The following is a 23,635-nucleotide window of genomic DNA, read 5'->3' as shown; positions in this document are numbered from 1 at the left end:
TCCTGCAGGGTGCCCCGAGGCAAGCTCCGGGGGCGACTTTATAAAGTCGTCGGCATACGACTCGCGCTTATCGAGCGTGCGCCGAGCTTCCTAGGGTACTTCAGAGACGCCTTGGGAGAATTCCGGAAGATAACTTTATTAGATTTCAATCTAAGGGAGAAAGCCTTGACCTGAAGGAGGATAAGGTGCTTCCTTGGGGGAGTAATTTACATCTGGGGTCATCAGCCTCGGGCCGGTGAGCGCGGCCTCTTCTCGGCCCCTTGAGGCCAGGGCGGCATCAACGTAAGACTCATAGGCGGGGTATTGGTAGTGCCCGCACCGGGGCGTCCGTCGTCGGGTTCGTCAGATGGTCCCAAAGTCTGCCCATCAAGCTCCGCTCTGTTGGTTGATCCGCCAACGAATCGACTCAGATGGCTTTGGCGAACGATCACTTCGATCTTATCACAGTGCTGATAGTAATCCTCCGTGTCATGGCCGTGATCTCTATGCAAGCAGCAATACTTGTCTAAGTGCTTCCGTGACTTGGATGATTACATCTTCGGAGGAGATTGGAGGTAGCCGCAACCCTCAATTTTCGTAAGGATCTCGGCCTGGGTGAACATAAGAGGAGTATACTCCTCAAAACATCGATGGGAGAGATGTCTCCTAAATCTCCGAGGGGACCTGCTCCTCGATCGATAACACCTCGCGGAGTTCCGCGATCTGATCCCAAAGCATTTGGATTTGTCGCCCCGCTTCCTCGACCTTCTTGTCGAGTTCGGTGGTTGACGAAACTCCAGCCGGATAAAGGGTTTGGATAACCACGGCCAGGGTTTGGACTCGCTGGGCGAGCAGGTAAAACTGCTTTGGGTGGATTTGAGAGGTTTAGTCTGCAGGGACGTGTGATGCAGGAGGTGGACCTTGGAGAGAGCAGTCGGGCGCTGATTCCCGGCTGCTCGACGCGTTTGGGGCCCCTTGACTCATTATCCTTGTGATCACGACTCAGGCCCTCTGTCTAGCGCCAAAAATATTGTGGTTCAAATCTGGCTCGAGGGTAATGTAACAATCCAGGACCTCACCCAAAATGGCTAGCCGGAAGGTATTATTTGAGTTCCTTGATCCTGTATAAGTACCCAAGATCTACCCAGCGAATAACCGATGTGGGACTAAACACACGTTCGCACGGATCCTCACATACTCCCCCCGTTCAAGTCCTGACGTCCTCGTCAGGCTAAGGGTTCATATCTATTCAAATCTAATCACAAACACCACGATTGACCCATGGTCAGCCCCAATGGATCCATGCTGCAGTGTCCCCCAGTCCACATAGGTTATGGGTCGGGTCCGCTCTGATACCATTTGTAATAACTCAGGATCTCACCCAAAATGGCTAGCCGAAAGTTATTATTTGGGTTCCTTGATCCTATATAAGTACTCAAGATCTACCCAGCGAATAACCGATGTAGGACTAAACACACACCCGCACAGGTCCTCACATACTTCTCCGTTCAAGCCCTGACGTCCTCGTCAGGCTAAGGGTTCAAATCTAATCAATGTGAGAACCCGTGCGGGCGTGTGTTTAGTCCCACATCGGTTATTCGCTGGGTAAATCTTGGATACTTATACAGGATCAAGCAACCCAAATAATAACTTCCGGCTAGCCATTTTGGGTGAGATCCTAAGTTGTTACAAATGGTATCAGAGCGGACCCGGCCCATAACCTATGTGGACTAGAGGACACTGCAGCACGGATCCATTGGGGCTGACCATGGGCCAATCGTGGTGTTTGTGATTAGATTTGAATAGATATGAACCCTTAGCCTGACGAGGACGTCAGGGCTTGCACGGGGGGAGTATGTGAGAACCCGTGCGGGCGTGTGTTTAGTCCCACATCGGTTATTCGCTGGATAAATCTTGGGTACTTATATAGGATTAAGGAACCCAAATAATAACTTCCGGCTAGCCATTTTGGGTGAGATCTTGGGTTGTTACAGGTAACCACGCCGGTAGAGCCGAGGGAGCCGTCGGTGCTGGAAAGGGGAAGACGAGAGCCACCTCCTGCGCGACGTCTGCGGACCTGCATAAAGCCTCACCGGTGTTTCCAGTGAGGGCCCTCCGACGATCAAGTTAGAATGAGTAAATTTAGTCTAGCCAAAAAGTCCCTTAGAAATTACTTAACCGAGCTATTTATAGCCTCGGTGGAGTGGCCTAGGTGGTGGAGATACTGTCAGCCTTCATCATGAGGGGGCGTGGCTCTAAGCCGGACGGCGCGCAGCTCAGGTTGGCTGGTGGCGTGCGGTACAGCCCGTTTTTGAAAACGATAGAGCGTTGACAGTCACAGCAGGGTATGGTCGGAGTAGTCAAGGTGCCGTCTGACTGCTGTTGGCCAGTTATGGAGACATGACACGATAGTGTGGTGAAGTACGGCCACGTAGGTGGGCGTAGGCCCACACATGGGTGTGGTCGTTGGCGAGGCCGAGCTCGTTAAGTAGTCGCGTTATGCGATGGACGAGATCAGCTTGATGGGTGCTGGGAGTAGCTCGGCTTTTCGAATTTCGAGATGTGCTCGGTGGAGCGCCCCGAGCTCGAGAGTCGGAGCGTACTGCTGGGGTTGGCGCCCCGAGCTTGGTCGGGGCGGGTCGGCGGTGGTCTGGAGGTACCCCGAGCTTAGTCAGGGGAGTCGGCGAATGTCTGGAGTTGGTGGAGCTTTCGGCGGAGTTCCGAGGACGAGTTGGCCCTGGGCCAAATTTATCTCTGTAACAAATTCTCTATCAGATTTTCAGAATTATAAAAAGACATTTTGTGTAATTGTTATATTTTATCACGGATATTTTAGTAAAAAAAATAGCTTTTCGACTAGGCCTAAAAGTGCTTTTCCGAAAAGTTCCAAAATGAAGTTTCTTTCAAAAAGCTGTTAGAGTATGTTGAAAATAAATGAATATGTTAGAGAAGTCGTAGGAGCTAGCCAAGTCAGGAAAAAATGATATATTACTGGTTGAGACACTACAAGCATGTGTAACAAAGAAATGATGGGTCTAATCATAACAGCCCGTAAGATACTAGGCCGACCCAAAGAAGCCAAGTCCAAGACTCACATGCGCTGCACGTAAGGCTGCAAATGGGTCGGATCGACCTGTGACCCGACCCGCGTAGACCTGATCCGGCCCGAATTTTAGGACCCGCGGGTTCGGGTCGGATCCTAAAATTGGACCCGAATCATTTTCTGGGTCGGATCTGGGTTTACCAAACGAACCCAACCCGAATGGACCCGAAGAGAGCGAGAGAGAGAGAGAGAGAGAGAGAGAGAGAGGAGGAAAAGCCCTAAGGGGAGTAGGGTTCAAGCGTGGAAGGATAGCAACAAGCATAGGTTCACAGAATCCAAAGGAACCTCGGCCCGTCAGGATTCTCTCTTATTACACTGTTGATACCTCTGGTGTCTCGGCAGTGGGCTTTTTTTTTTCCTTCTGCTTTTTGGTTTTTTGTTTCTTTTAACTTTTGAAGGGAGTGAGGGAATACTGAACTGAATATGGGTCATGTGCCAGTTTTCTGCAATGGAATTGGATTTTGGAAGAAGGTCTGGGATTTTTTTTGTCCTCGTGAGAGGGGTGCTGGGAGACACCAAGTTCCGTCCAATCAGTCATAGAGATAAAAAATAGCGTGATATGAAATTTGGCTTGTAGACCGACTTAGTTAGTAAGTCATGGGTCATCTGTTCTAACTGGAGGTCAATTGCAAGTCTTTCAAGTCATGGGTCACCCAGCACCTCATAATTAGATTTGCCTAAATTCTTTCCCAAAAGCACAAAGAAAGTGGACCCGAACCCGACGCGACTCGGACTCGGACCCGATCCGACCCGACCTGATCTTCAACCGGGTTGGGTCTGGGTCCAAAATTAGGATTCGAACAAAAAACCGGGTCGGGTCGGGGTCACTCAGGACCCGACCCGACCCGACCCATTGCACCCCTAGCTGCACGTGAAAAAGAAGGAAGACTTCAGCTGGGAGTCTCCTTTCTTCCCTCATCCGATCGCGATCGCGTTTGAAATCTAGTGTTTCAGGGCAATCCAAACACTTGAAACCTAAAACCCAAATCTTAACCCCTAAACCACTAAACACCTAGACCCCTAAACCTAAAACCCTCAACTCTAAAATCCTAAAACCTAAACCCTAAAAACCCTAACCTCAAAAACCTAAAACCCTAACCTCAAACCTAAAACCCTAAACCTCAAACCCCTAAACCTTAAAGTTTAAACCCTTAAACTCTAAACTCTTAAATCCTAAACCCTTAAACCCTAAACCCAAAACCCTAAATCTCAAATCCTAAAAATCCTAATCTCTAAACCCTAAATCCAAAATTCTGAACCCTAAACCCTAAATTGTAGACCCTAGTCCCCAAAACCCTAAACTCTAAAATTCTAAACCCTAAACCCTTAAATCCTATACCCTAAACACTAAATCCTAAACCCTAAATCCTAAAATCCTAAATTTTCAACCCTAAACTCTAAACCATAAACCCTATACCCTAGACGTTTAAACCTTAAACCCTAAACCCTTAAACCCTAAACCCTTAAACTCAAAACCCTAAATCCTAAGCCTAAAACCCTAAATCCTAAACCCTAAATTCTAAAATTTAGACCCTAAATTCTAAACCCTAAATTCTAAATCCTAAACTCTAAATTTTAAATCCTAAATCTTAAACTCTGAACCCTACATCCTAAATTCTAGAAGAAAATTAGCCGGCAGATCTCCTTGCAATTCAAGCTCTACAAGCTAGCATCTCAATACAGCACGGTGATTCTATTCCTGCTAAATTAGCTTGGCTTCTACAAGCAGATGTCTTGGGGATCAGTTTAATGATCATCAGATCTTAGTTGCTAGCTAACGTTCATCTTCTCGATTCAGCAGTGTTGCACAATAAGGGTACTGGATGACTTGTATAAACTATGTAACAATCTTTTTATTGGGCACTTGCCCGGCCTTGTACCAAAAGAAAAACAGATTCAATGAGTGTAAAATATTGGAATACTTTTCTCTCTATATTTAATAAATTAGATAGATTAAACATTCGTGGACCTAAAGAAGCGTACTTAATACATCCTGAACTCTTTTTCCTTGCATTCGTCATCTCTACTGATGGAATCAAAGTTGATCTGGTCAAAATCAAAGCTATAGCTCAAAGGTCAACTCTAAACAATATTCATAAAATTAGAAGTTTCCATGGGTTAGCTACTTTTTATCGCCAGTTCATCAACTCTCCGATTAAAATTTTTGGTTTAACTTCTATATAAATTGAACTCTATTGCATCACTTTCATTTTTTCTAATTTTAGAAAAAAATATATTTCAATTTTTTAAAAAAATATATAAATATATCTGATATATTCAATTATTTTTTGAAAAGTACACAAATTATAATGGTGGGGATGGTAGTAATTGCAGCGTAGGTAGTAAAGGCAATAGTAGTATTGGTGATAGGTTTGGCGATGATATAGCAATGGTGACAATGATTGTGATAGTGGTTTGTGGATATGATGGCAGGTGACAGTGCTAGCAATAATGATAGCAAGGACATCAATGACATGATCGAAGCAACAACAACAATGGTAGCTGTATGTTGGAGACAGTGACAACAATTATAATAGCAGTGATGATGGAAGTGGTCTGGTGGAAGTGCTAGCAACATAGTAGAGACAATGATGATGACGGCTACGGTGGCAGTGGCGGCAGCATCAATGATGGTGGAGACAATAGTGGTGGTGGAGATGGTTTTGGTAATGGTGGTAAACAACAGGTTTTTTATTTCCAAAAATATTAAAAATAAGAATTTCTTGCTTTTTATTTTTTAAAAAAATAATAAAAATAATGTTAAAAATAAAAAATAAAAATAATACCACCAAATATTTTTTAATCTTGATTTTATATTTTTATATTAAAAATAAAAAAATAAAAAAAAAAGTGATGCTAAATAGATTTCAAATTATAATGGAGCTAGAGAAATAACTCTCAAAAATCAATGGGCTCGTTTGGTTCGCGGGAAAAGAAGGGGAGAAAGTGTGGTCAACGAAAAAGTAATGAGATGCCTCTTGTTTGGTTGGAGTTTTCAAAGGAGAGAGACAGAAAAGTTGTATTCCCATGAGAATATGATTTCCACATTTCATGGGAAAGTCTTTTTCATGAGAAATATGAAAAAGTTACTTTCCCATGAGGCGGGAATTACTTCATTTTTATTTTTTTCCAAAAAGGCCCTTCAGCATTAAAGAAGCATTAAAGAGACATTAAAGACCTAATTTTATTAAGGGTCTAATAGAAATTATACATAATTTTTCCAGAAAAGTGGATAGTCAACCAAATATAAGCACTTTTAGAAATTTGTCACTTTCCCATGGTCAACCAAACATGCCAAAAGTATTTTCCTAGGTATACTCTTACTATGAATCTGCTTTCCAGGAATCATATTCGTAGGAGAAAAAATACTTTCCGCGAACCAAACGAGCCCAATGTTAGAGCCAGTTTTAGAGTGAAGGACCTTCTTTGTTATTAAGCTTACGTGGACCCAGGTTATTTTGGCATCGCCACACAGTCAAGCTTACTGTACGAGATGTGACTTCTCAAAAAATCGTTGAGTTTTATTTTTCTTTTTGAGTTCCAACGGTTGAAATCAAGCATCTTCAATTCACACATGCCTAAAAATTCAATGGATTAATAATCATTCAGGTATTTTGCACTTGTATTCGCGGAAAGATAAGTAGGGGGCACACTTGACGCTCATTGGACTAATTAATTACAGATTGCGGTATCTGCTGGACGTCTGATATTAATAGGATCTGAGGCAAATCAAAAGCCATAGGTGTATACCATGGTTGTCTGCATCTCCGAGGCATGAGCCTAGCAAATATTTCAATCTCTGTGAACTTCTCACTTTAATATATATATTTTTTCTCCTCTATACTTTTTATTGCCCTCAGAGGAGTAGGCAGACCATACCCGCTTGTGTGGGAAATGGGTTTTCTTTTCCTTTCTGGTAGAACGGGTAAAGGGTTGTCAAGGCATGGAGTGGACCATAAACAGGTCTCTCATTATTTGGGCCCATCTCTTCTTCTCCTCCCTTAATTTTTGTATCTCTCTTCTTGTGTTCTGCAGGTCACCCCTGACAAACCACCCTCTTTCTGTCTCTCTGGTGAAGTCGATTCTGTGCTCTGGACTGGAGGATCAATCAGTATAGGCACTCACGGTTTGTTCTGCATCTCCTCATGCATCGTTTTTTTATAATCATCAGCGAACAGCTTCGAGCATGATGTGCTCGTTCCAACTTGTTGAAAGGGTCCAACAATCCTTTTTTTAGTCACATTTAGGAAAAAGAAGAAAAGTAAGAAGTCCAACAAGAAGGGAGTAGTTGGTTGGGCCATACCAAATCCCATCGTTGTCAGCTCGTTGGTTCCGTGCAAAGCTTCGCTTTGTGTTTTGACCAGTTGGTGCGCACGGGTTTCCACGCGAGCGCACGAAGAGTTGGACCGGTCACCGGGGTCCGTGGGATCTCAAGTTTCCGTTTTCCAGAAGAGAACCCCTTGCAGCAACGGTGGCGCACACCAAGAGATCGAGATGGAATGTAAGCGCCAGGGGGCGTTTGGTAACCCCAACAGCATCACCACGGTGATCTAAGATTTCCGATGATCCGAATGCTGAGGTGATTTGATCTCCAGTGATCTAAGATCAATGTGTTTGGTAAGCCATGGTTCAGTGATTAAAAATCTCCGAATATCCATGAGTAACTTGTTTAGTATGGTATGGAGATCCAAGATCACTGACCACATAATACCATAAATATTCTTGATATATCTTTGATGGATTTTTTACATGAATCAAAAATTTAAGTCAATATGCTAATTTCCATAATAACTCCATAATTTTGTCACATATTCTACTTTTAGTAGCCCTTATCACAAGAAAATCAGATCATATTCTCGTTCTATCAACCATACTCTTCATGACGTCAAGTTTGAACAAATTGCATTATAGTTAAATTGTTACAACATCTAACATGTTCTTATTATTCTATCAAGACTACTATGACTCGGCCCAATTGCCAAAGAATTTAGTTTTATGGTTTGGGTTCCATTCAAAAAATTTGTAGTCGTTTTAAAGCCAAAATTCTTTTTGCTTGCTCATCATTTTTCATTTTTATTTGTTTATTTATTTATTTTCTTATTATTTTATTTCTTTTTTTCCTTTCTTTTCTTTTTTATTTCTTTTCTTTTCCTTTCCTTTCTTTTCTTTTTCTTTTTCTTTTCTTTTCCTTCTTTTCTTTTCTTTCCTTTTCTTTTCTTCTCGTCTTCGTGTTTTCCGAAGCTTCTCCTCTTCTTTTTTCTTTCTTTTTCTTCTCCTCCTCTTCTCTTCCATTTCTTCTTTTCTTCTCCTTCTTCTTTCCAGAACTCCTCCCGACTTCTTCTCCTTCTCCCTTTCTTCTCCTTTCTTCTCCCGCGAAGGGAGGAGGGCGAGCTCGCAAGGGGGGCTAGCGGGAGCCCACCCCACCGTGAGGAGTGGAGGAAGGGCCTCAGACCGAGGATCGGCGTCGCTATGGCCATGGATCCACCGGTAAGTGGTCGTTCCCTCCTCTTCTTTTTCTTCTTTTTTTGTTCTTCTTTTCTTCTTCCTCTTCTTTCCTCTTCTCCTTTTTCTTCTTTTTTTTTATTCTTCTTTTTTTTCCCAATTCATCAGATCTCCCCTCTTTTCCTGCGAAGCAAGGAAAAGATCTCCCTGTCGGATCGCTCAGGACGAGCCCGGCCGAGGCCGACGATGCCCACGACTGGCCAGCAGCGCCCGCGGGATGGCTACGGCAAAAAAAATCATATTTTTTTTTCATGGAGTCTCCCACAGCTATGAATGATAGTTTGGTCAATATATTTTAATCTAAGATCATCGCGCTCTGGTGATGTTGGATACCCGTCCTCAAGGACGAGTTTCTGATCACTGGACTGAACAGTGATTTGAAATGTGGGGGTGATCCGATATCACCGCCATATGGGATTAGTAAGATGTAACCAAACATGATGATTTTATCACCTTCATCCGAATCACCCTCAATCCTAGGGTTATCACCCCATACTAAATGCCCCCTAACTGAACAAGTGAGGACGGGAATGCGGTCCCATGCTCGTACGTGGCGCGCGGTAACAACACACAACCAGCGAAGCCTTTGGAATATGGCTGTGGCAAAGCTTCGTCGACTGCGCAGCCTTTGACCAGGTATAGTTTCTAAATGGAAAAAAAAATTATGGAAAATCCAACAACTTTTCTTGCTAAAATTCACTTGCTATACCCTAAATCTCCTAAACTCTAAACCTTAAATCTTAAACCTAAAAATCTAAACCCTAAACTCTAAAACTTTGAACCCTCTGAACCTGAACCCAGAAACCCAAATTTCTAAACCCAAAATCCTAAATCCTTAGTTTATTCTGGAGAAGGGACACCTATATGATGAGCCCGGTAAGCAAATGAAGATGCGAGGACATCCAACATTCCATTGTGATGGGGTGATTCATTCTAACATAAATTCCAAATCGATTGGAATACGAGTGGGCCCCACTATTAATTTGAATTAGAAATTGTACTGAATCACCCCAAATTAGAATTGCAAAAAAGAAAAAAAAAATAGAATGCACTCCACTCTTAAACCCTAGCTGCTCTGCCTCTCGTGCACCATCGGCGTCCTCCCAAGTGCCCCCCTCCCCCCCCCCCCCCCCCCCCCCCACTCTAGAGGGCTCTATGTACTATCCATGCCCTATATTTAGGATGGAAAAATATAACCCGACCCGCCAATCAGACCCGTGTTCGACCCGCCATAAACAGGTTTAGGTTTGGCCTAAATAGGTTCGTGTCGTAAACAGGTCAACCCGTTTAACCAGTTTATTAATTGGATCGGATACAGGTTTTAGATATCTGATCCGTTTAAAATGTTTAACCTGTTTAACTGTTGGGCAGGTTAAACAGGTCTAAACAGGTTAAACGGGTTAAACGGGTCTAAACAGGTTGGGTTGGGCAGGTTAAACATGTTGGGTTGTGCAGGTTAAACAGGTCTAAACAGGTTAAACGGGTCGGATTGGGTAAACAGGTTAAACAGGTCGGGTCGGGTTGGACAAACAGGTTACCTGTTTGTTAAACAGGTTAAACGGGTCGGGTCGGATTACCTGTTTATTAAACATGACAGGTTTAGGTTGTAATTTCCGACCTGTTTAATAAACAGGTCGGGTTCAGGTTTATGATTTTTTGATCTGACCTGCATGTGATCCGACCCGTTTATGATCCGACCCGACCCGATTGCCACCCCTACCTATATTCTCCACCTATTTAGCACCCCTACTCTCGAGCTACTTCCTCCCGCTAAGAGCATGTCATCCAAGTATCAAATTGGTACCCAAGTACTGGATCTACTCCCCAAGCACTAGGTTGTTGCCGCTATGGGGACAAAGTTCAAGGAGAACGCCCTCTAGGATGGGTTTATTAGACGTCATGGTTCAATACTATTATTCAAAGATAATTGATAGTCTTTCTAACCAGTAGAATCCAAGTTTCAATCATATTTTCAATGTCACTGCTCAAATAAATTGATAGTGCTTCTGCACAATAGAATCTAAGTTTCCATAATATTCATTCAATATTGTTTCTCAAAGAAATTGATAGTGTTTCTGATCATTAGAATCCAAGTTTCTATAATATTCATTCAATACAACTGCCCAAAGAAATCAATAATATTTCTAACCAATTGAATCTAAATTTCTATAATATTCAGATCCATGCATGTAGAACTGTGTATTTTCCCTCCTACCAAACATGTAGGTTGAAGTGAAAAAAATAAAAAAAAATAAGGACAAAACAAAGGTAGATGGTGTTGAATTAAATTAAATATTTTAAAATTTGAAAACCACATGCTAAACAAAGCAAACCATGGTCAACCAAATATTTGACTTGGTCAACGGTCAGGTGGCAAACATCCGCGCACAAGCAAGGGAGCAAATATGGAAAAATTTTCAAAGAAAGCAGGCCAATACAAGTGTCATGCATTTACGCGCAAGAGCAAGCATAGTAAGACCCTCCGAAGAAGGAAGGAAACATGGACGGCCAAGATGCAACAAGCCGCAGGATCAAAAGAGCACAAAAAGATACGTCATCAATCTATGGAGAGTCTGCTTTTTTTGACGCGCCTTAGCCTATATAAAGGGCTCTAGGGATCATTTCAAACACACAAAAAAAAATTTCTTCTCCATATTCCAAGAGCCTATATAAAACGAGCTCAAGGAATCATGGGGAGAAAAAAAAATCTCTTCTCCTCAAAATTTCAATTATTTTTCTGAATTTCTTTTGAGCTATCTGCAAGCGTAAACGTACTCTTCTTTCTTCCCTAGAGGCGCACTGACGGGGAAGACGTGGTTCTGTACTGGATCATCGTATCTCTAGAAGATCTGCACCAGCGGATCCATGCGTGGGGGGCATAAACTTTTCTGGGACAACGCATCAGCGTGCTTCGATCCACAGGCCATCTATTTTCATTTCTTCATTTTATTATTCTATTGTCAAGTTAATTATTTGCTAGTTTATTTTTCTTATTTACTATTTTTGAATATTAGAAACATTTAATTATTGATTTATCAATTATATTTGTGCATTTAGGTTAACAATCTAGAAAAGTTTATGTACTGTTAGCACTAGATTTTAAATTGCAACATTTATTATACATTTTGCCACATATTGCATGCACAATCTTGGTATGATATCACAATTGCCACATATTGCATGCACAATCTTGGTATGATATCACAACTGCCACATATTGCATGCACAATTTCGGTATGATATCACAACTGTCACATATTGCATGCACAATTTCGGTATGATATCACAACTGCCACATATTGCATGCACAATTTCGGTATGATATCACAACTGCCACATATTGCATGCACAATTTCGGTATGATATCACAACTGCCACATATTGCATGCACAATTTCGGTATGATATCACAACTGCCACATATTGCATGCACAATTTCGGTATGATATCACAACTGCCACATATTGCATGCACAATCTTGGTATGATATCACAACTGCCACATATTGCATGCACAATCTTGGTATGATATCACAGCTGCCACATATTTCATGCACAATCTTGGTATGATATCACAGATCAATCTCCAAAAATTATTGAATCTGATTATAATATTCAAAATTAGTATTTGTATCAAATCATATGATTTAGTATATTTTAGCTGTTACATATTTTTGCTAGTTTTACTTTAGTGCTTAATTTTTCAAGCAAAATATTAGATTGCCTAACCTCCAAGAGGTTTATTAATATCTCCATTTAGACTCCTCATGGAGTAATTTTCAGAATCTATTCAAACGAAAATTCAGAAATTGGTTAATTTATAAGAGCTAGCTTAATATTGCACTTAGGATGAAATTAAACGATATCTAGTGAAATTATCTATTGAATAACAGTGTCTAAGAAAAGCTTATCAAAAAGGCCTACATGCCTAAAAAATGCTGGTACTTAAGTGAGCCAAGTGCTGCACCACCAATCTGGAGCTGATCTGGCTGTTATTCTTTAGATTTTTCAACTAGACATCTAAAGTTCAAATTAGATATTAGTACAATAATTTGTCATAAATCTTTTCATTTTCACAGGTGGCAAAATTGTATTAAGCTACAAATCAATCTCTTTCTTCTCTTCTAATCAATGGCTTCGCATATATCTGAAAATCTTAGTGCTAAATCTGAAAAGTTTGATGGTCAAAACTTTAGAAGGTGGTAGAATCAAATGCGGTTCTGACTCGCCATCCTAGGCTTGATTTTAGCCATTAGTGAAAGCACTACTGAAGTCAGTAAGGGGTCTAACCCATCTGCTTCACGACCTGCTACTCACCGCGATCCAAACTCTGCTCCTTCCTCTTTTCAAACTGCTGCTGCTTCCTCCACCTCTTCCACTAGGACTCCAGAAGAAACCAACTACCACCGTCTTCATAGAATCCTAGAAGCCCTTTCTGATAGGTTTCATGATATTTATTATATAGCTAAGAGTGCCAAGGATCTCCGAGATACCCTAGAAAATAAATATGGACTTGATGATGCCAGGGTAAAGAGATTCAAGGTCTCTGACTTTAGCAAGTTTAAATTTGTTGATTCCAAACCAATTAATGATCAAATCCATGAATATGAAACCCTCTACCTGGTCAGACTTTGCCAAGACTTTGAGCCACACCTAAGGAGATCTGTCTCTAACTCAAGTCCTAAATTCTATTAGGATTGAAGAACAACATCGTCTTAGGAAAAAAATCATACTTCTCGTCAATCTAGAAGTAAGGGTCCTGCCACTTCTGGCGCCCAGGCCAACATGGTGACCTATGGAGCTGACTTCTCTGGGATTGCTATCATGTTTGTTTCCTTCATACCTAAAGTTTAGATGACTTTTCTAAATACTGTCACCTTTATCTTATCAAATCTAAAAATGAGGTCTTAAATAAATTCAAATTCTATAAAGCAGAGGCTGAAAACCAACTAGATAAAAATATTAAAATCTTAAAGTCTGATAGAGGAGGTGAATATACCTCATTTGAGCTGACCCAGTTCTGTAAAGAACATGGGATAATTCATGAAGTGACAGCTCTCTATTCACCCCAATCTAATGAAGTAGCTGAAAGAAAGAATCGAACCTCAATGGATATGATTAACTCTATGCTAATTAGTTCAGGTGCACCAGAAAATTCTTGGGGGGAAGCACTAGTAATTGCATCTTATATCTTGAACAAAATTTCATTCAAACATAATGATAAAACTCCATATGAAATCTGGAAATGTAGAAAATCTAACTTAAAATACTTAAAAGTGTGGGGGTGCTTAGCTAAAGTAAAAATTTCAAAAAATAAAAGAAAAAAATTGGACCCAAAACAATAGATGTAATATTTATAAGATATACAATTGAGAGTAATGCTAATAGATTTTTAGTGTTTAACTCTCAAATAAATGAAATTAATAACAACACCATAATGGAAGCAAGAGATGTAATCTACTTTGAAAGTATATTTCCTTTTAAAACAAGGATAAATGATCAAATAAATACCAATAATAATCTAGAGACTAGTTCAAGCAGAACCAGATTTAGAGAAGAAGAAGAAGAAGAAACTGAACCTAAAAGAACTAGAGTTGAACAGAACTTTGAAGAAGACTACTATACATTCTTAATAAAAGACTCTCCTACTTCTTTAAAGAATGCCTTAAAATATTAAAAATATTAAATTATTGATTTATCAATTATATTTGTGCATCTAGGCTAACAGATGGTTCTGTGGGTATTGGAAGAGTTTTTATTTCTGTGGTTGAAGAGAGAGTTCGCAATGTTGTTCTATTCATGAGAGAGAGGGTGGATTGCTTGGAATGGAAGAAGGCTTCAAAGTGGACGGATTTTTTATATTTTCAGCTTGAGATGGAGCATCGTATGCGGGATTGGATACACTTGATCTACCAAGTTTAACTAATATTTTTTTGTGTCTCATTATACGTACCAATGATGATAAAAAAATAGTGCTTTCTTAATAAAACAAATGGAGATAAATTTTATAAATAATAATAATACTAAGTGGGATCCGAGTCTAGTGATAAGAAGAAAGATGAGAAAACATCGTGGTGGGGGCTTTATCTAGAAGTAAAACCAAAATCGGCTAAAAACGGATATTTGATATATTACAAGAACGAATGCACCCAGTAGAATCAGCAAACAATAAGTCATATAGTGCCCTAGGCAATTCCCCCTCTTCTGCCCATAGGGTGTCTCCTGAGTGGCTCGTCATATACGCTGCCACCTAGTTCGCTGCCTCGTTGGTCTTTCGATATACATGTTTAGCCTGAAAGGCTACTGTGTCACGCACCATGTTCCAAATATCTCGAAGTAAGGTGTGTACCCCTCTCCCTCCATTCGGATCCTTTTGGACCTAACTAATGACGGTGGCGGAGGCACCCTCTAAGATGATCGAGGTAGCCCGGAGCGCTCGCCTAGCGTGGTATAATTCGGTTCAGACTGTTCGCAGCTCTACTTTCGATATGAAGGTATCAAATATCTGACAGCCTCCAGCGGCTATCATTCTGGAACTTAAGGCCTCTCGTGACGAGGCCCGACCCTGGGCTTTGCCGACAGCTGCATGTCACCAGCTGGAAACCAAAATGGGCCAAAACATTAGTGTGCCCACCGCATCGGCGTGGAAACGGGACTTGATATGGAAACAAAAATAAAAGGACAGAGCTCTGGCCAAACCTTTTGACTTTTGTGGGTACATATGCAGCTGTCCCTGGAATTACCACCGGCTCTGGCCAGCTAATCGGAAGGGAGGAGATGGAGGAGGACGGGAGGAGGCAGAAGCACATCATCCTAGTGCATGGCGCCTGTCATGGAGCCTGGAGTTGGTACAAGGTGGCGACGCTGCTGAGGTGCGCCGGGCACCAGGTGACGGTGCCCGATCTTGCGGCTTCCGGCATCGACGAGAGGAGGCTGCACGAGGTGCCCACCTTTGCCGACTACTCGCAACCGCTTCTGGACATCATGGCCGCGCTCCCACCTGGGGAGAGGGTGATCCTAGTGGGCCACAGCTTGGGGGGATTGAGCGTGGCCCTGGCCATGGAGAGTTTCCCCGAGAGAATAGCTGCGGCCGTCTTCCTTGCAGCATTCATGCCGGCTCCCGCTTCCCGGCCTTCCCACATCCTAGACGAGGGAACGTACTTTCTTCCCGGGCCTGTTAGAATATTCCTAGGAGAACCGGACCTGTTAACCCACCCAGCGCGGTAATTTTTTAAAGCTTGTTGGTCTATAGAAAGAGAAAAGATCCCATGAGCTGGACAGTGTTAATTAGTTTAATATTGTCGATGCTCAAACAAGTTTCCCAGTCCAGGAATCCAGGAAAATTTTCAATCTAAATCTTAGTGAATCACCCAAACAGATTCTTAATTATATTTCAATATCACACACCCAGCAAGCTTTAATGCACGGGGGCTTTCTACATAAAAATTGGCATAGAGTGGGATCAGCAATGTAGAGACCACACCTAATTAACATTCTGACTTATCTAGGCCTGCCTCCAGAGCAGCTCCGAAGATTAGCGACAGAGGAAAACAGAGGTACGGAACGCATATAAATGTATACTAGACATGTAAGAATATCTAAACTACTTGTAAGTGAATGAAAAATAATAATAAAAAAAAAATGAAAGAAGCGTATGAAGAAAAAGATGAGTATTTTAAAATTTTTAAGTCATCTAAAATTTAAAAAATAAGGCTAGTTTATTTTTTTTATTTTTTTTATTTTTTTTTAAGTTAAAACTCCAACAGCTCTTCCACTAGGCAAACTAGATAGGAAAATCACGTTCTAAGGTTTGAACGTAGAATGTCCTCCCAAGCGACCAAGATAAAAGGAGCATAACCACTGGCCTGTGAAGGTTTGTTGTTTCTTAGCTCTCTATTTCGGACTCTAGCTTTCATGATCTTCAATATATATATATATATATATATATATATATATATATATATATATATATATATATATATATATATATATATATATATATATATATATATATATATATATATAATTCAAAGATGGATAAAATATATCATATTTCATTTCTGCCCAACCAAAACAAAGATTGACCTAAGTGCTATCTATCCCTAATAATATTGGAATCTTCTCACTATATAACTGAAGAAAAGTTGCGGAGACTGAAAAAATAATATATGATCATGACGCTAAATTTGATAGCTCGTGTCAATATCACACATTCTCCTCCTCATATTTATCATAACCAAAAGAAAAGGAGTCTATATTGCATGCGTATAAACAAAAAAAGGAAAAAAAGAAATCTTGTTCACAAACTGATATACTTTAGCTGTCTGTTGGTGAAGTTTATCCAGCAGGCCCCGATGTCATATTGGATGGACACTCAGTTCAGTTCAAGCAGGAGCCAAGAGAAAAGCCCCACCTCCATGTTGTTTGGTCCCCAGTTCATGTCACTCAAGCTCTACCAACTCTGCTCCACCGAGGTATCTATGCATTCAAATATGTGTGTTTATAAATATATAAATATACATACATGCATGCATACCTACATGTGCATATATATATATATATATATATATATCTGTGTGTACGTATGTATATTTGTGTATATCTATATATGTATTTATGTATGTGTATGGACATATATATACATAAATATATCTATGTATAATATGTGTATACTTATCTATGTATTTATGTATGTACACACACACACACACACACACACACACACACACACACACACATATATATATATATATGCATACACACACACACACACACACATATATATATATATATATGCACACACGCGTGCGCGCGCACACACACGCACACACACATATATATATATATATATGCATATATACGTGTATATATATAAACTTGGCTACACTCAAGTAGAGATCAGGTCAGGTTTGTACCGGATAATCTAGATTCCACATCGATGATTCATGTTGTTGGATGTAATTTTTTATCATTAAACTACTTAAACACCAAAAATTATATAATTTAAAAATTTCTATTTATGCATCAAGTGATCAAAATATATATACATACATATATATACATATATACATATATATATAATTTAATATTATTTAGATTGTCTAATTTTTTGACCACTTAACGCATAAACTAAAAATTTCTAATCATATAATTTTTGATATATAATTAGTTTAGATATAGTAGATCGCATCCAATGGCTCACATTATTGATATGAAATCATTAATCCGATCTAGATGTAATGGGATCTAAGTGGGGATCCATTTGAGTGCAGCTAAGTTTGTCTCTTTATATATATGCATACACACAAATATGTATGTATGTATTTATGTATGTATGTATGTATGTATATCTATATATGTATGTGTGTATCTATGCATATATATATATATGTGTGTGTGTGTGTGTGTGTGTGTATGCGTATTTGTGTGTGTGTGTGTATGCATATATATGTATATATTTATATTTATATATGTATGTTTTTGTGTGTGTGTGACATGCAATTTGTTCATGGCCAAGTTGTGCATGCATGACTAATGAATATGTATCCATTTTAGGATCTCACGCTGGGCATGACGTTAGTCAGGGTTGGATCATTGTTTCATGAAGATCTATCATCTGCACCACCCTTCTCTAAGGGCCGTTATGGATCGGTTGATGTGGTCTACATCATATGTTGTCAGGATTTAGGAATTACAAAGGATTTTCAGCATTGGATGATCAAGAACAACCCAGTTAAAGAGGTGAAGGTGATTGAGGAAGCAGATCATATGGCAATGCTATCAAGGCCAAAGGAGCTGTGCAAATATCTCTCAGAGGTTATTGATACCTATGCCTGATTTGCCTCGTGTTATCCTGTATCCTACTGTAGTTATAGTTAATATTACCGGATTTCTTCTTGTCGTTGCTACTATAATTCCTTGTAACTCATAGTTTTACCTAATTGTCCAAATATGGCTTCATAACTATCAATTAGCTTATATAGTTTAGTGCTAGAAAATAGTGTACAACAATAATGGCGAAGGGAGAGGATTGGGGTTTCAGGTGGGTGAGGGTGGGTGGGGTAGAATTGTTGGAAGGAAAGAAGTTGAGATGAACTGGGTATCTAGCATATTCGGAAAATTGTCCATGAGATATTTCTTCTTCTCTTTCTTGAAAATAATGAGGTTAACCCAGCCTATTTCATCGAGATGAAAGGCTAATCACAATAGGATGCAATACTAGAAACACTTCTTTGCTTACATGTCCCACCCAAAAAAGGGTTTATGTGAGAAAGGAAATAGCTTCAGTACAAGGTATTATTTTACGAGGAACTCCATAATGTAGTCTTAATATCATCACTACAGAAGGCTTGAAAGTCTAGTAGTGATCTAGCTCCTCCCACATATCACAACGAGCAGTGTACTCTTCTCCTTTTTTTGGTAATATTATACTAAGAGTATGTCTAGATGGTTTGTTCCCTAGATCTTTTTTGACGAAATGAAAAAAAAACCAGTAGCTTTGACCGACCTTCTATTATGTCAGATGGAAGCTATGTCATAAAGTGAAAAAAATAACAAATTCTCCATTTTTCTGGTTCTCACAAGAAGGATCCATTTGAGGAAGGCACCAGCATCTTTTGTTTTTGTTTTTTGATTGGTTGAATAGATCATACACTTTTAGTACGAGTACATTCAACAAAGTTAGAAAATAAGAGATGGCAAAGGGGAGAAGGAATAGTCTTGTAAATGTTCTATAGAGTACTACTAGAATACTGAGCAACATAGGAGGCGACCAGCCAACTACCCTATTTGCCTTCCTATAGACATGAGTTGCTTAGAAGGCAATACAGTCCCTCGTCAATTGTGAATGTTTTGTAGCAATGGATGCCATAAGTCGTCTTGTAATGGCCCTGGATGCACCCGATTACCACAACAAAGTCTCCTTCGAAGTGAATGTAATCTGCTTCCAAGGTGAGTCTCGCAAAGGTAATGCTCTTCCATGCAAACTTAAGTTAATATAATCCGCTTCTAAAATGAGTCTCACAAAGGTAATGCTCTTCCAAGCAGCCTTTAGTTCCACTCTGGAGATAGAGGTATCATAGATACGACTACCTTCTACCTCCATAAGTCTAGAGTTGGGGATCTTGGTCACAAATCCGGCTCTCCTCCTACTTTCATCATTAAATATACTACTATTGAAGTTTATCTTGAGGTAATTGAAGAACGTAGACTTCTGGCATATAAAAATTATCTCGGCTCCATCCCTACTTCCACAGGTATCCTTTGAGAATATTTTTGATATCGACTTGGATTTTTAGTATTAGAAAAAAAAAATGTATAACAAATGGAAGAAAAGGGAAGGGGGAGAATGTTGGAACGTACTCCAGTCTCTTGCGCAAGATACAGATGAAGCGCCAAAGTGGCAGATGCTTAAATGCATGGTAGGGAACCTATGGTGGGACAGTCATTTTCATCTGAAAGATACAATAAAATCTAGAATGGTTTCCTCACAAATCTGTGAGCTTTTGGATCTCATTATATAAACAGATATTGGTTACATGATAAGTATGCAGATCCCGTAACAACCTCTATTAGATAATATTTGTTACCGTAACAACTTCTATCAGATCCCATAGCCTAGCAACAATATCTTCTGGTTTAACTGATTAACAGGTTGGAGTCTTCTGGTTCTGCTGGATGAGCTTTATCCTTTACACGCCCCTGCAAGTTCAACAGTGAAGGAACAACGTTGAGCTTGGATCTTAAGCAGGAAAATCTGGTGGAAACAATCGGCTTGGTAAGAACATCGGCCAGCTGATCTTTGCTTGAAAGGAACCGAACTTCGAGATCACGTCGAGCGACTTTCTCCCGTACAAAGTGAAAATCAATTTCCACATGCTTCATTCGGCCATGAAAGATGGGGTTAGCAGTAACATAAGTTGCTCCAATGTTGTCACACCATAAAACTGGTGAGGAGGGGAGAAAAACACCAAGTTTCTTGAGAAGTGTTTGAAGCCAGGTAATCTTCGCCGTGGTGTGGGCAAGGGCCCTATACTCGGCTTCAGTGCTAGAACGAGCAACAGTGGTCTGCTTCTTAGAGCTCCAAGAGATAAGATTGGGCCCTAAGAAGATAGAGTATCCACTTGTAGATTTTCTATCATCTGAACAACCGGCCTAATCTACATCAGAATAAGCATACAAGGTAAAAATTTTGCTGGGCCAAATGTAAATGCCATAATCAACTGTGTGCTTCAGATATCGGAGAATGCGCTTGACGGCAGTCCAGTGGGCCTCAGTAGGATTATGCATGAACTAACAAGCCTTATTGACAGCGTAGAAAATATCAGGCCTTGTGAGTGATAAATATTGAAGAGCACCGACAGTACTGCGGTAGATGCTAGGATCCGCACAAGAGGGTCCAGTGAATTGAGATAGTGGCTGGCCAGACGCCATGGGAGATGAGATAGGCTTAGCATGAAGCATGTTGGTCTTCTTTAAGAGATTAATAATGTACCTGTGCTGAGTGAGGTGGAGGCCCTAAGAAGTCTGATGGGCCTCAACCCCAAGAAAATAGTGCAGGTCACCAAGATCTTTGACTGCCATATCTGATCCAAGGGACTGGATTAACTGATTAACAGCTTGAAGATTAGAACCCGTGATGATGATGTCGTCAACATAAATGAGGACATATAGTGTAATATCTGAACCTTTGAAAATAAATAGTGACAGATCAGACTTAGAGTTATAAAAGCCCAATTCGACTAAGTTGGAGCTAAATCGTGAGAACCAAGCCCGAGGGGCTTGTTTAACCCCATAGATAGCCTTGTTCAGCTTGCACACATGATTAGAATATTGGGGATGAACAAAGCCAGGGGGTTGCTGCATATAGACCTCTTCTGAAAGAACACCATGGAGAAAAGTGTTTTGAATATCAATTTGTTTAATGTGACAGGCCTAAGAAACAGCAAGTGATAAAACTGTGCGTATTGTAGTATGCTTATCACTGGGCTAAAGGTGTCATCATAGTCCACACCAAGTTGTTGGGTGAAGCCTTTTGCCACAAGACAGGCCTTACTTCGCTGAAATGATCCATCAGAGTTGGTTTTGGATTTATAAACCCATTTAGAGCCCACAATATTCATTGAAGAGTCCAAGTGTTATTACGCAAAAGAGCATCAAACTCGCTGTTCATAGCAGCCTGCCATTCTTCGAATTTAGAAGTCTTCGTAAAACACGTAGGTTCAGGAGGAATAACTGCATTTTCAGCCAAGAGAGCATTGGACAGAGGATATCGCATGGAACCATCAGGATGTAGCCGAGGTTTGGTGATATTGTTTTGGAGTCTTGTGGTCATGGGATGGCTACGGGGAGGTGGGCCTAAGATACTTGGTGGATCTGAAGGTGGTGATGAGGACAAAATAGTATCCAAAGAAGGAGAAGAGAACATAGGGAAGGGCTCTTGTGAAGGGGATGACTGAGGTATTTGACTTGGAGGAACAACTAGGGGAGAGGAGTCACGAGACGGTGAGGAGACATTGATATTAGATGAAGATGACATAGGAAGAGATGGAAGAGGAATAATAGATGATGTTATGAGTGGTGGTGGTGTCTCAGGTGGTTTTGGAATGGTGCTGGGCGAGTGGTATTTGAAAGGAAAATCATGTTCATCAAAGATGACATGTCGAGAGAGGAATTCTCGGCCAGAAGACAAATCAAGGCAACAATAGCCACGGTGATTCACTCCATAAGCAAGAAAGACGCATTGCTTGGAACGGGGTGCTAATTTGTGAGAATTATATGGCCTCAAATATGGCCAGCAGGCACAACCAAAATTCCAAAGCAGATTATAGTTAGGAGATTGGCCAAACAGTTTCTCATAAGGGAAAATATTGCCTAAGACAGGAGTGGGCAATCGGTTTATCAAGTGGCACACTGTAGAAAAAGCTGCATCCCAATAAGAATAAGGGACAGAAGCATGATGCAAGAGAGTCAAGCTGGTCTCAACAAGGTGCCTATGTTTTCTTTCAACAGAACCTTGTTGCTCATGCATGTAAGGACAAGAAATGCAATGTTGAATTCCTTGGGCTGAAAAATAAGAGTGAAGCGAGCGATATTCTCTACCCCATTCAGTTTGAATGGCCTTAATTTTGTTGTTAAACAAACGTTCAACAAACACTTGAAAGTGTTAAAAATAGAAAACACATCAGACTTTCTTGCTATAGAGAAAAATCAAGTGTACCGACTAAAATGATCGACAAAACAAACATAATATCTATGACCAGAAACTGAAAGAGAGGGCGAAGGCCCCCAAACATCGGAAAACAAAAGTTCAAGAGGAGTACGCGACCTATGCTGAGATAATTCAAATGGAAGCTGATGGCTTTTGGCGCATTGACAAGCATCGCAAACAGATGCTAACTCTTTAATATTGGCAACAGGAAGAGCAAATTGATACAGAATTCGTTGAACAACATGAGGAGCTGGATGACCAAGGTGACAATGCCATAAAGAAGGAGATACGCGTTCACCAACGAACACTTGAGGACTGGTAGGGGAGTGCTTGTGCAGGTAGAAAGGGTAGAGACCATCCTTACACAGGCCTTGATGAAGAACTCCTCCCGTGACCTTGTCCTTAACAAGAAAATGAGTGGCATGAAATTCGATAAAGACATTATTTTGGGCAGTAAACTGACTAATAAACAATAGATTTTTCCGAATATCAGGTACATGTAAAAGATTGTTTAGAGTAAAAGAAGAGATAGGAGTGGAAAGAGTAGAAGAACCTATATGTTTAATGGCCAAACCTGAACCATTTCCGACTTGTATCTGATCAGTTCCGCAATATTCCTCTGAATGCAGATTAAGATTGCTGAGGTCAGAGGTCAAGTGATTTGTAGAGCCCGTGTCACAGTACCAGTTGCTATCGGAAGGGCCATCTGGTGCAGCAAGAAAGGCAGAAAATTGATTTTGTTGCTCAGCTTGATAGGTATGGTCAAACCTGTGATAACAGGTCAATGCCGTATAGCCTTATTTATGACAGACTTGGCAAGTTGGACGAAATAGAGATTGTTGAG

At 40.5% G+C, this 23,635-nt stretch overlaps 1 protein-coding gene and 1 long non-coding RNA gene across 2 annotated transcripts; both read left to right on the top strand.

Moving 5' to 3' along the window:
* Window positions 1–6,323: 6,323 nt before the first annotated feature.
* On the top strand, window positions 6,324–7,853 carry LOC120110974. The gene is made up of 2 exons (XR_005512083.1): window positions 6,324–7,208; window positions 7,330–7,853. It is a non-coding gene; the product is annotated as an uncharacterized LOC120110974 (long non-coding RNA).
* A 7,044-nt stretch (window positions 7,854–14,897) lies between these two features.
* Window positions 14,898–18,548, top strand: LOC103699258 (salicylic acid-binding protein 2-like). Its single transcript, XM_039127704.1, has 3 exons — window positions 14,898–15,734; window positions 16,919–17,056; window positions 18,138–18,548. The coding sequence occupies exons 1-3, from the start codon at window positions 15,360–15,362 to the stop codon at window positions 18,417–18,419; spliced, it is 795 nt and encodes a 264-aa protein (XP_038983632.1). The 5' UTR covers window positions 14,898–15,359; the 3' UTR covers window positions 18,420–18,548.
* The last annotated feature ends 5,087 nt before the right edge of the window (window positions 18,549–23,635 follow it).

Source organism: Phoenix dactylifera, chromosome 6 (assembly GCF_009389715.1).
Source record: "Phoenix dactylifera cultivar Barhee BC4 chromosome 6, palm_55x_up_171113_PBpolish2nd_filt_p, whole genome shotgun sequence".
Taxonomy (NCBI): domain Eukaryota; kingdom Viridiplantae; phylum Streptophyta; class Magnoliopsida; order Arecales; family Arecaceae; genus Phoenix; species Phoenix dactylifera.
Note: the sequence above shows the minus strand (reverse complement) of the source record. Positions and strands in the feature narration are given on the sequence as shown.

Coding starts and splice junctions, on each gene's coding strand:
- LOC103699258 (XM_039127704.1), top strand. CDS start 15,360: ATGGAGGAGGACGGGAGGAGGCAGAAGCACATCATCCTAGTGCATGGC. Junction 15,735..16,918: donor CTTCCCACATCCTAGACGAG/GGAACGTACTTT, acceptor CTGTTGGTGAAG/TTTATCCAGCAGGCCCCGAT. Junction 17,057..18,137: donor ACCAACTCTGCTCCACCGAG/GTATCTATGCAT, acceptor TATCCATTTTAG/GATCTCACGCTGGGCATGAC.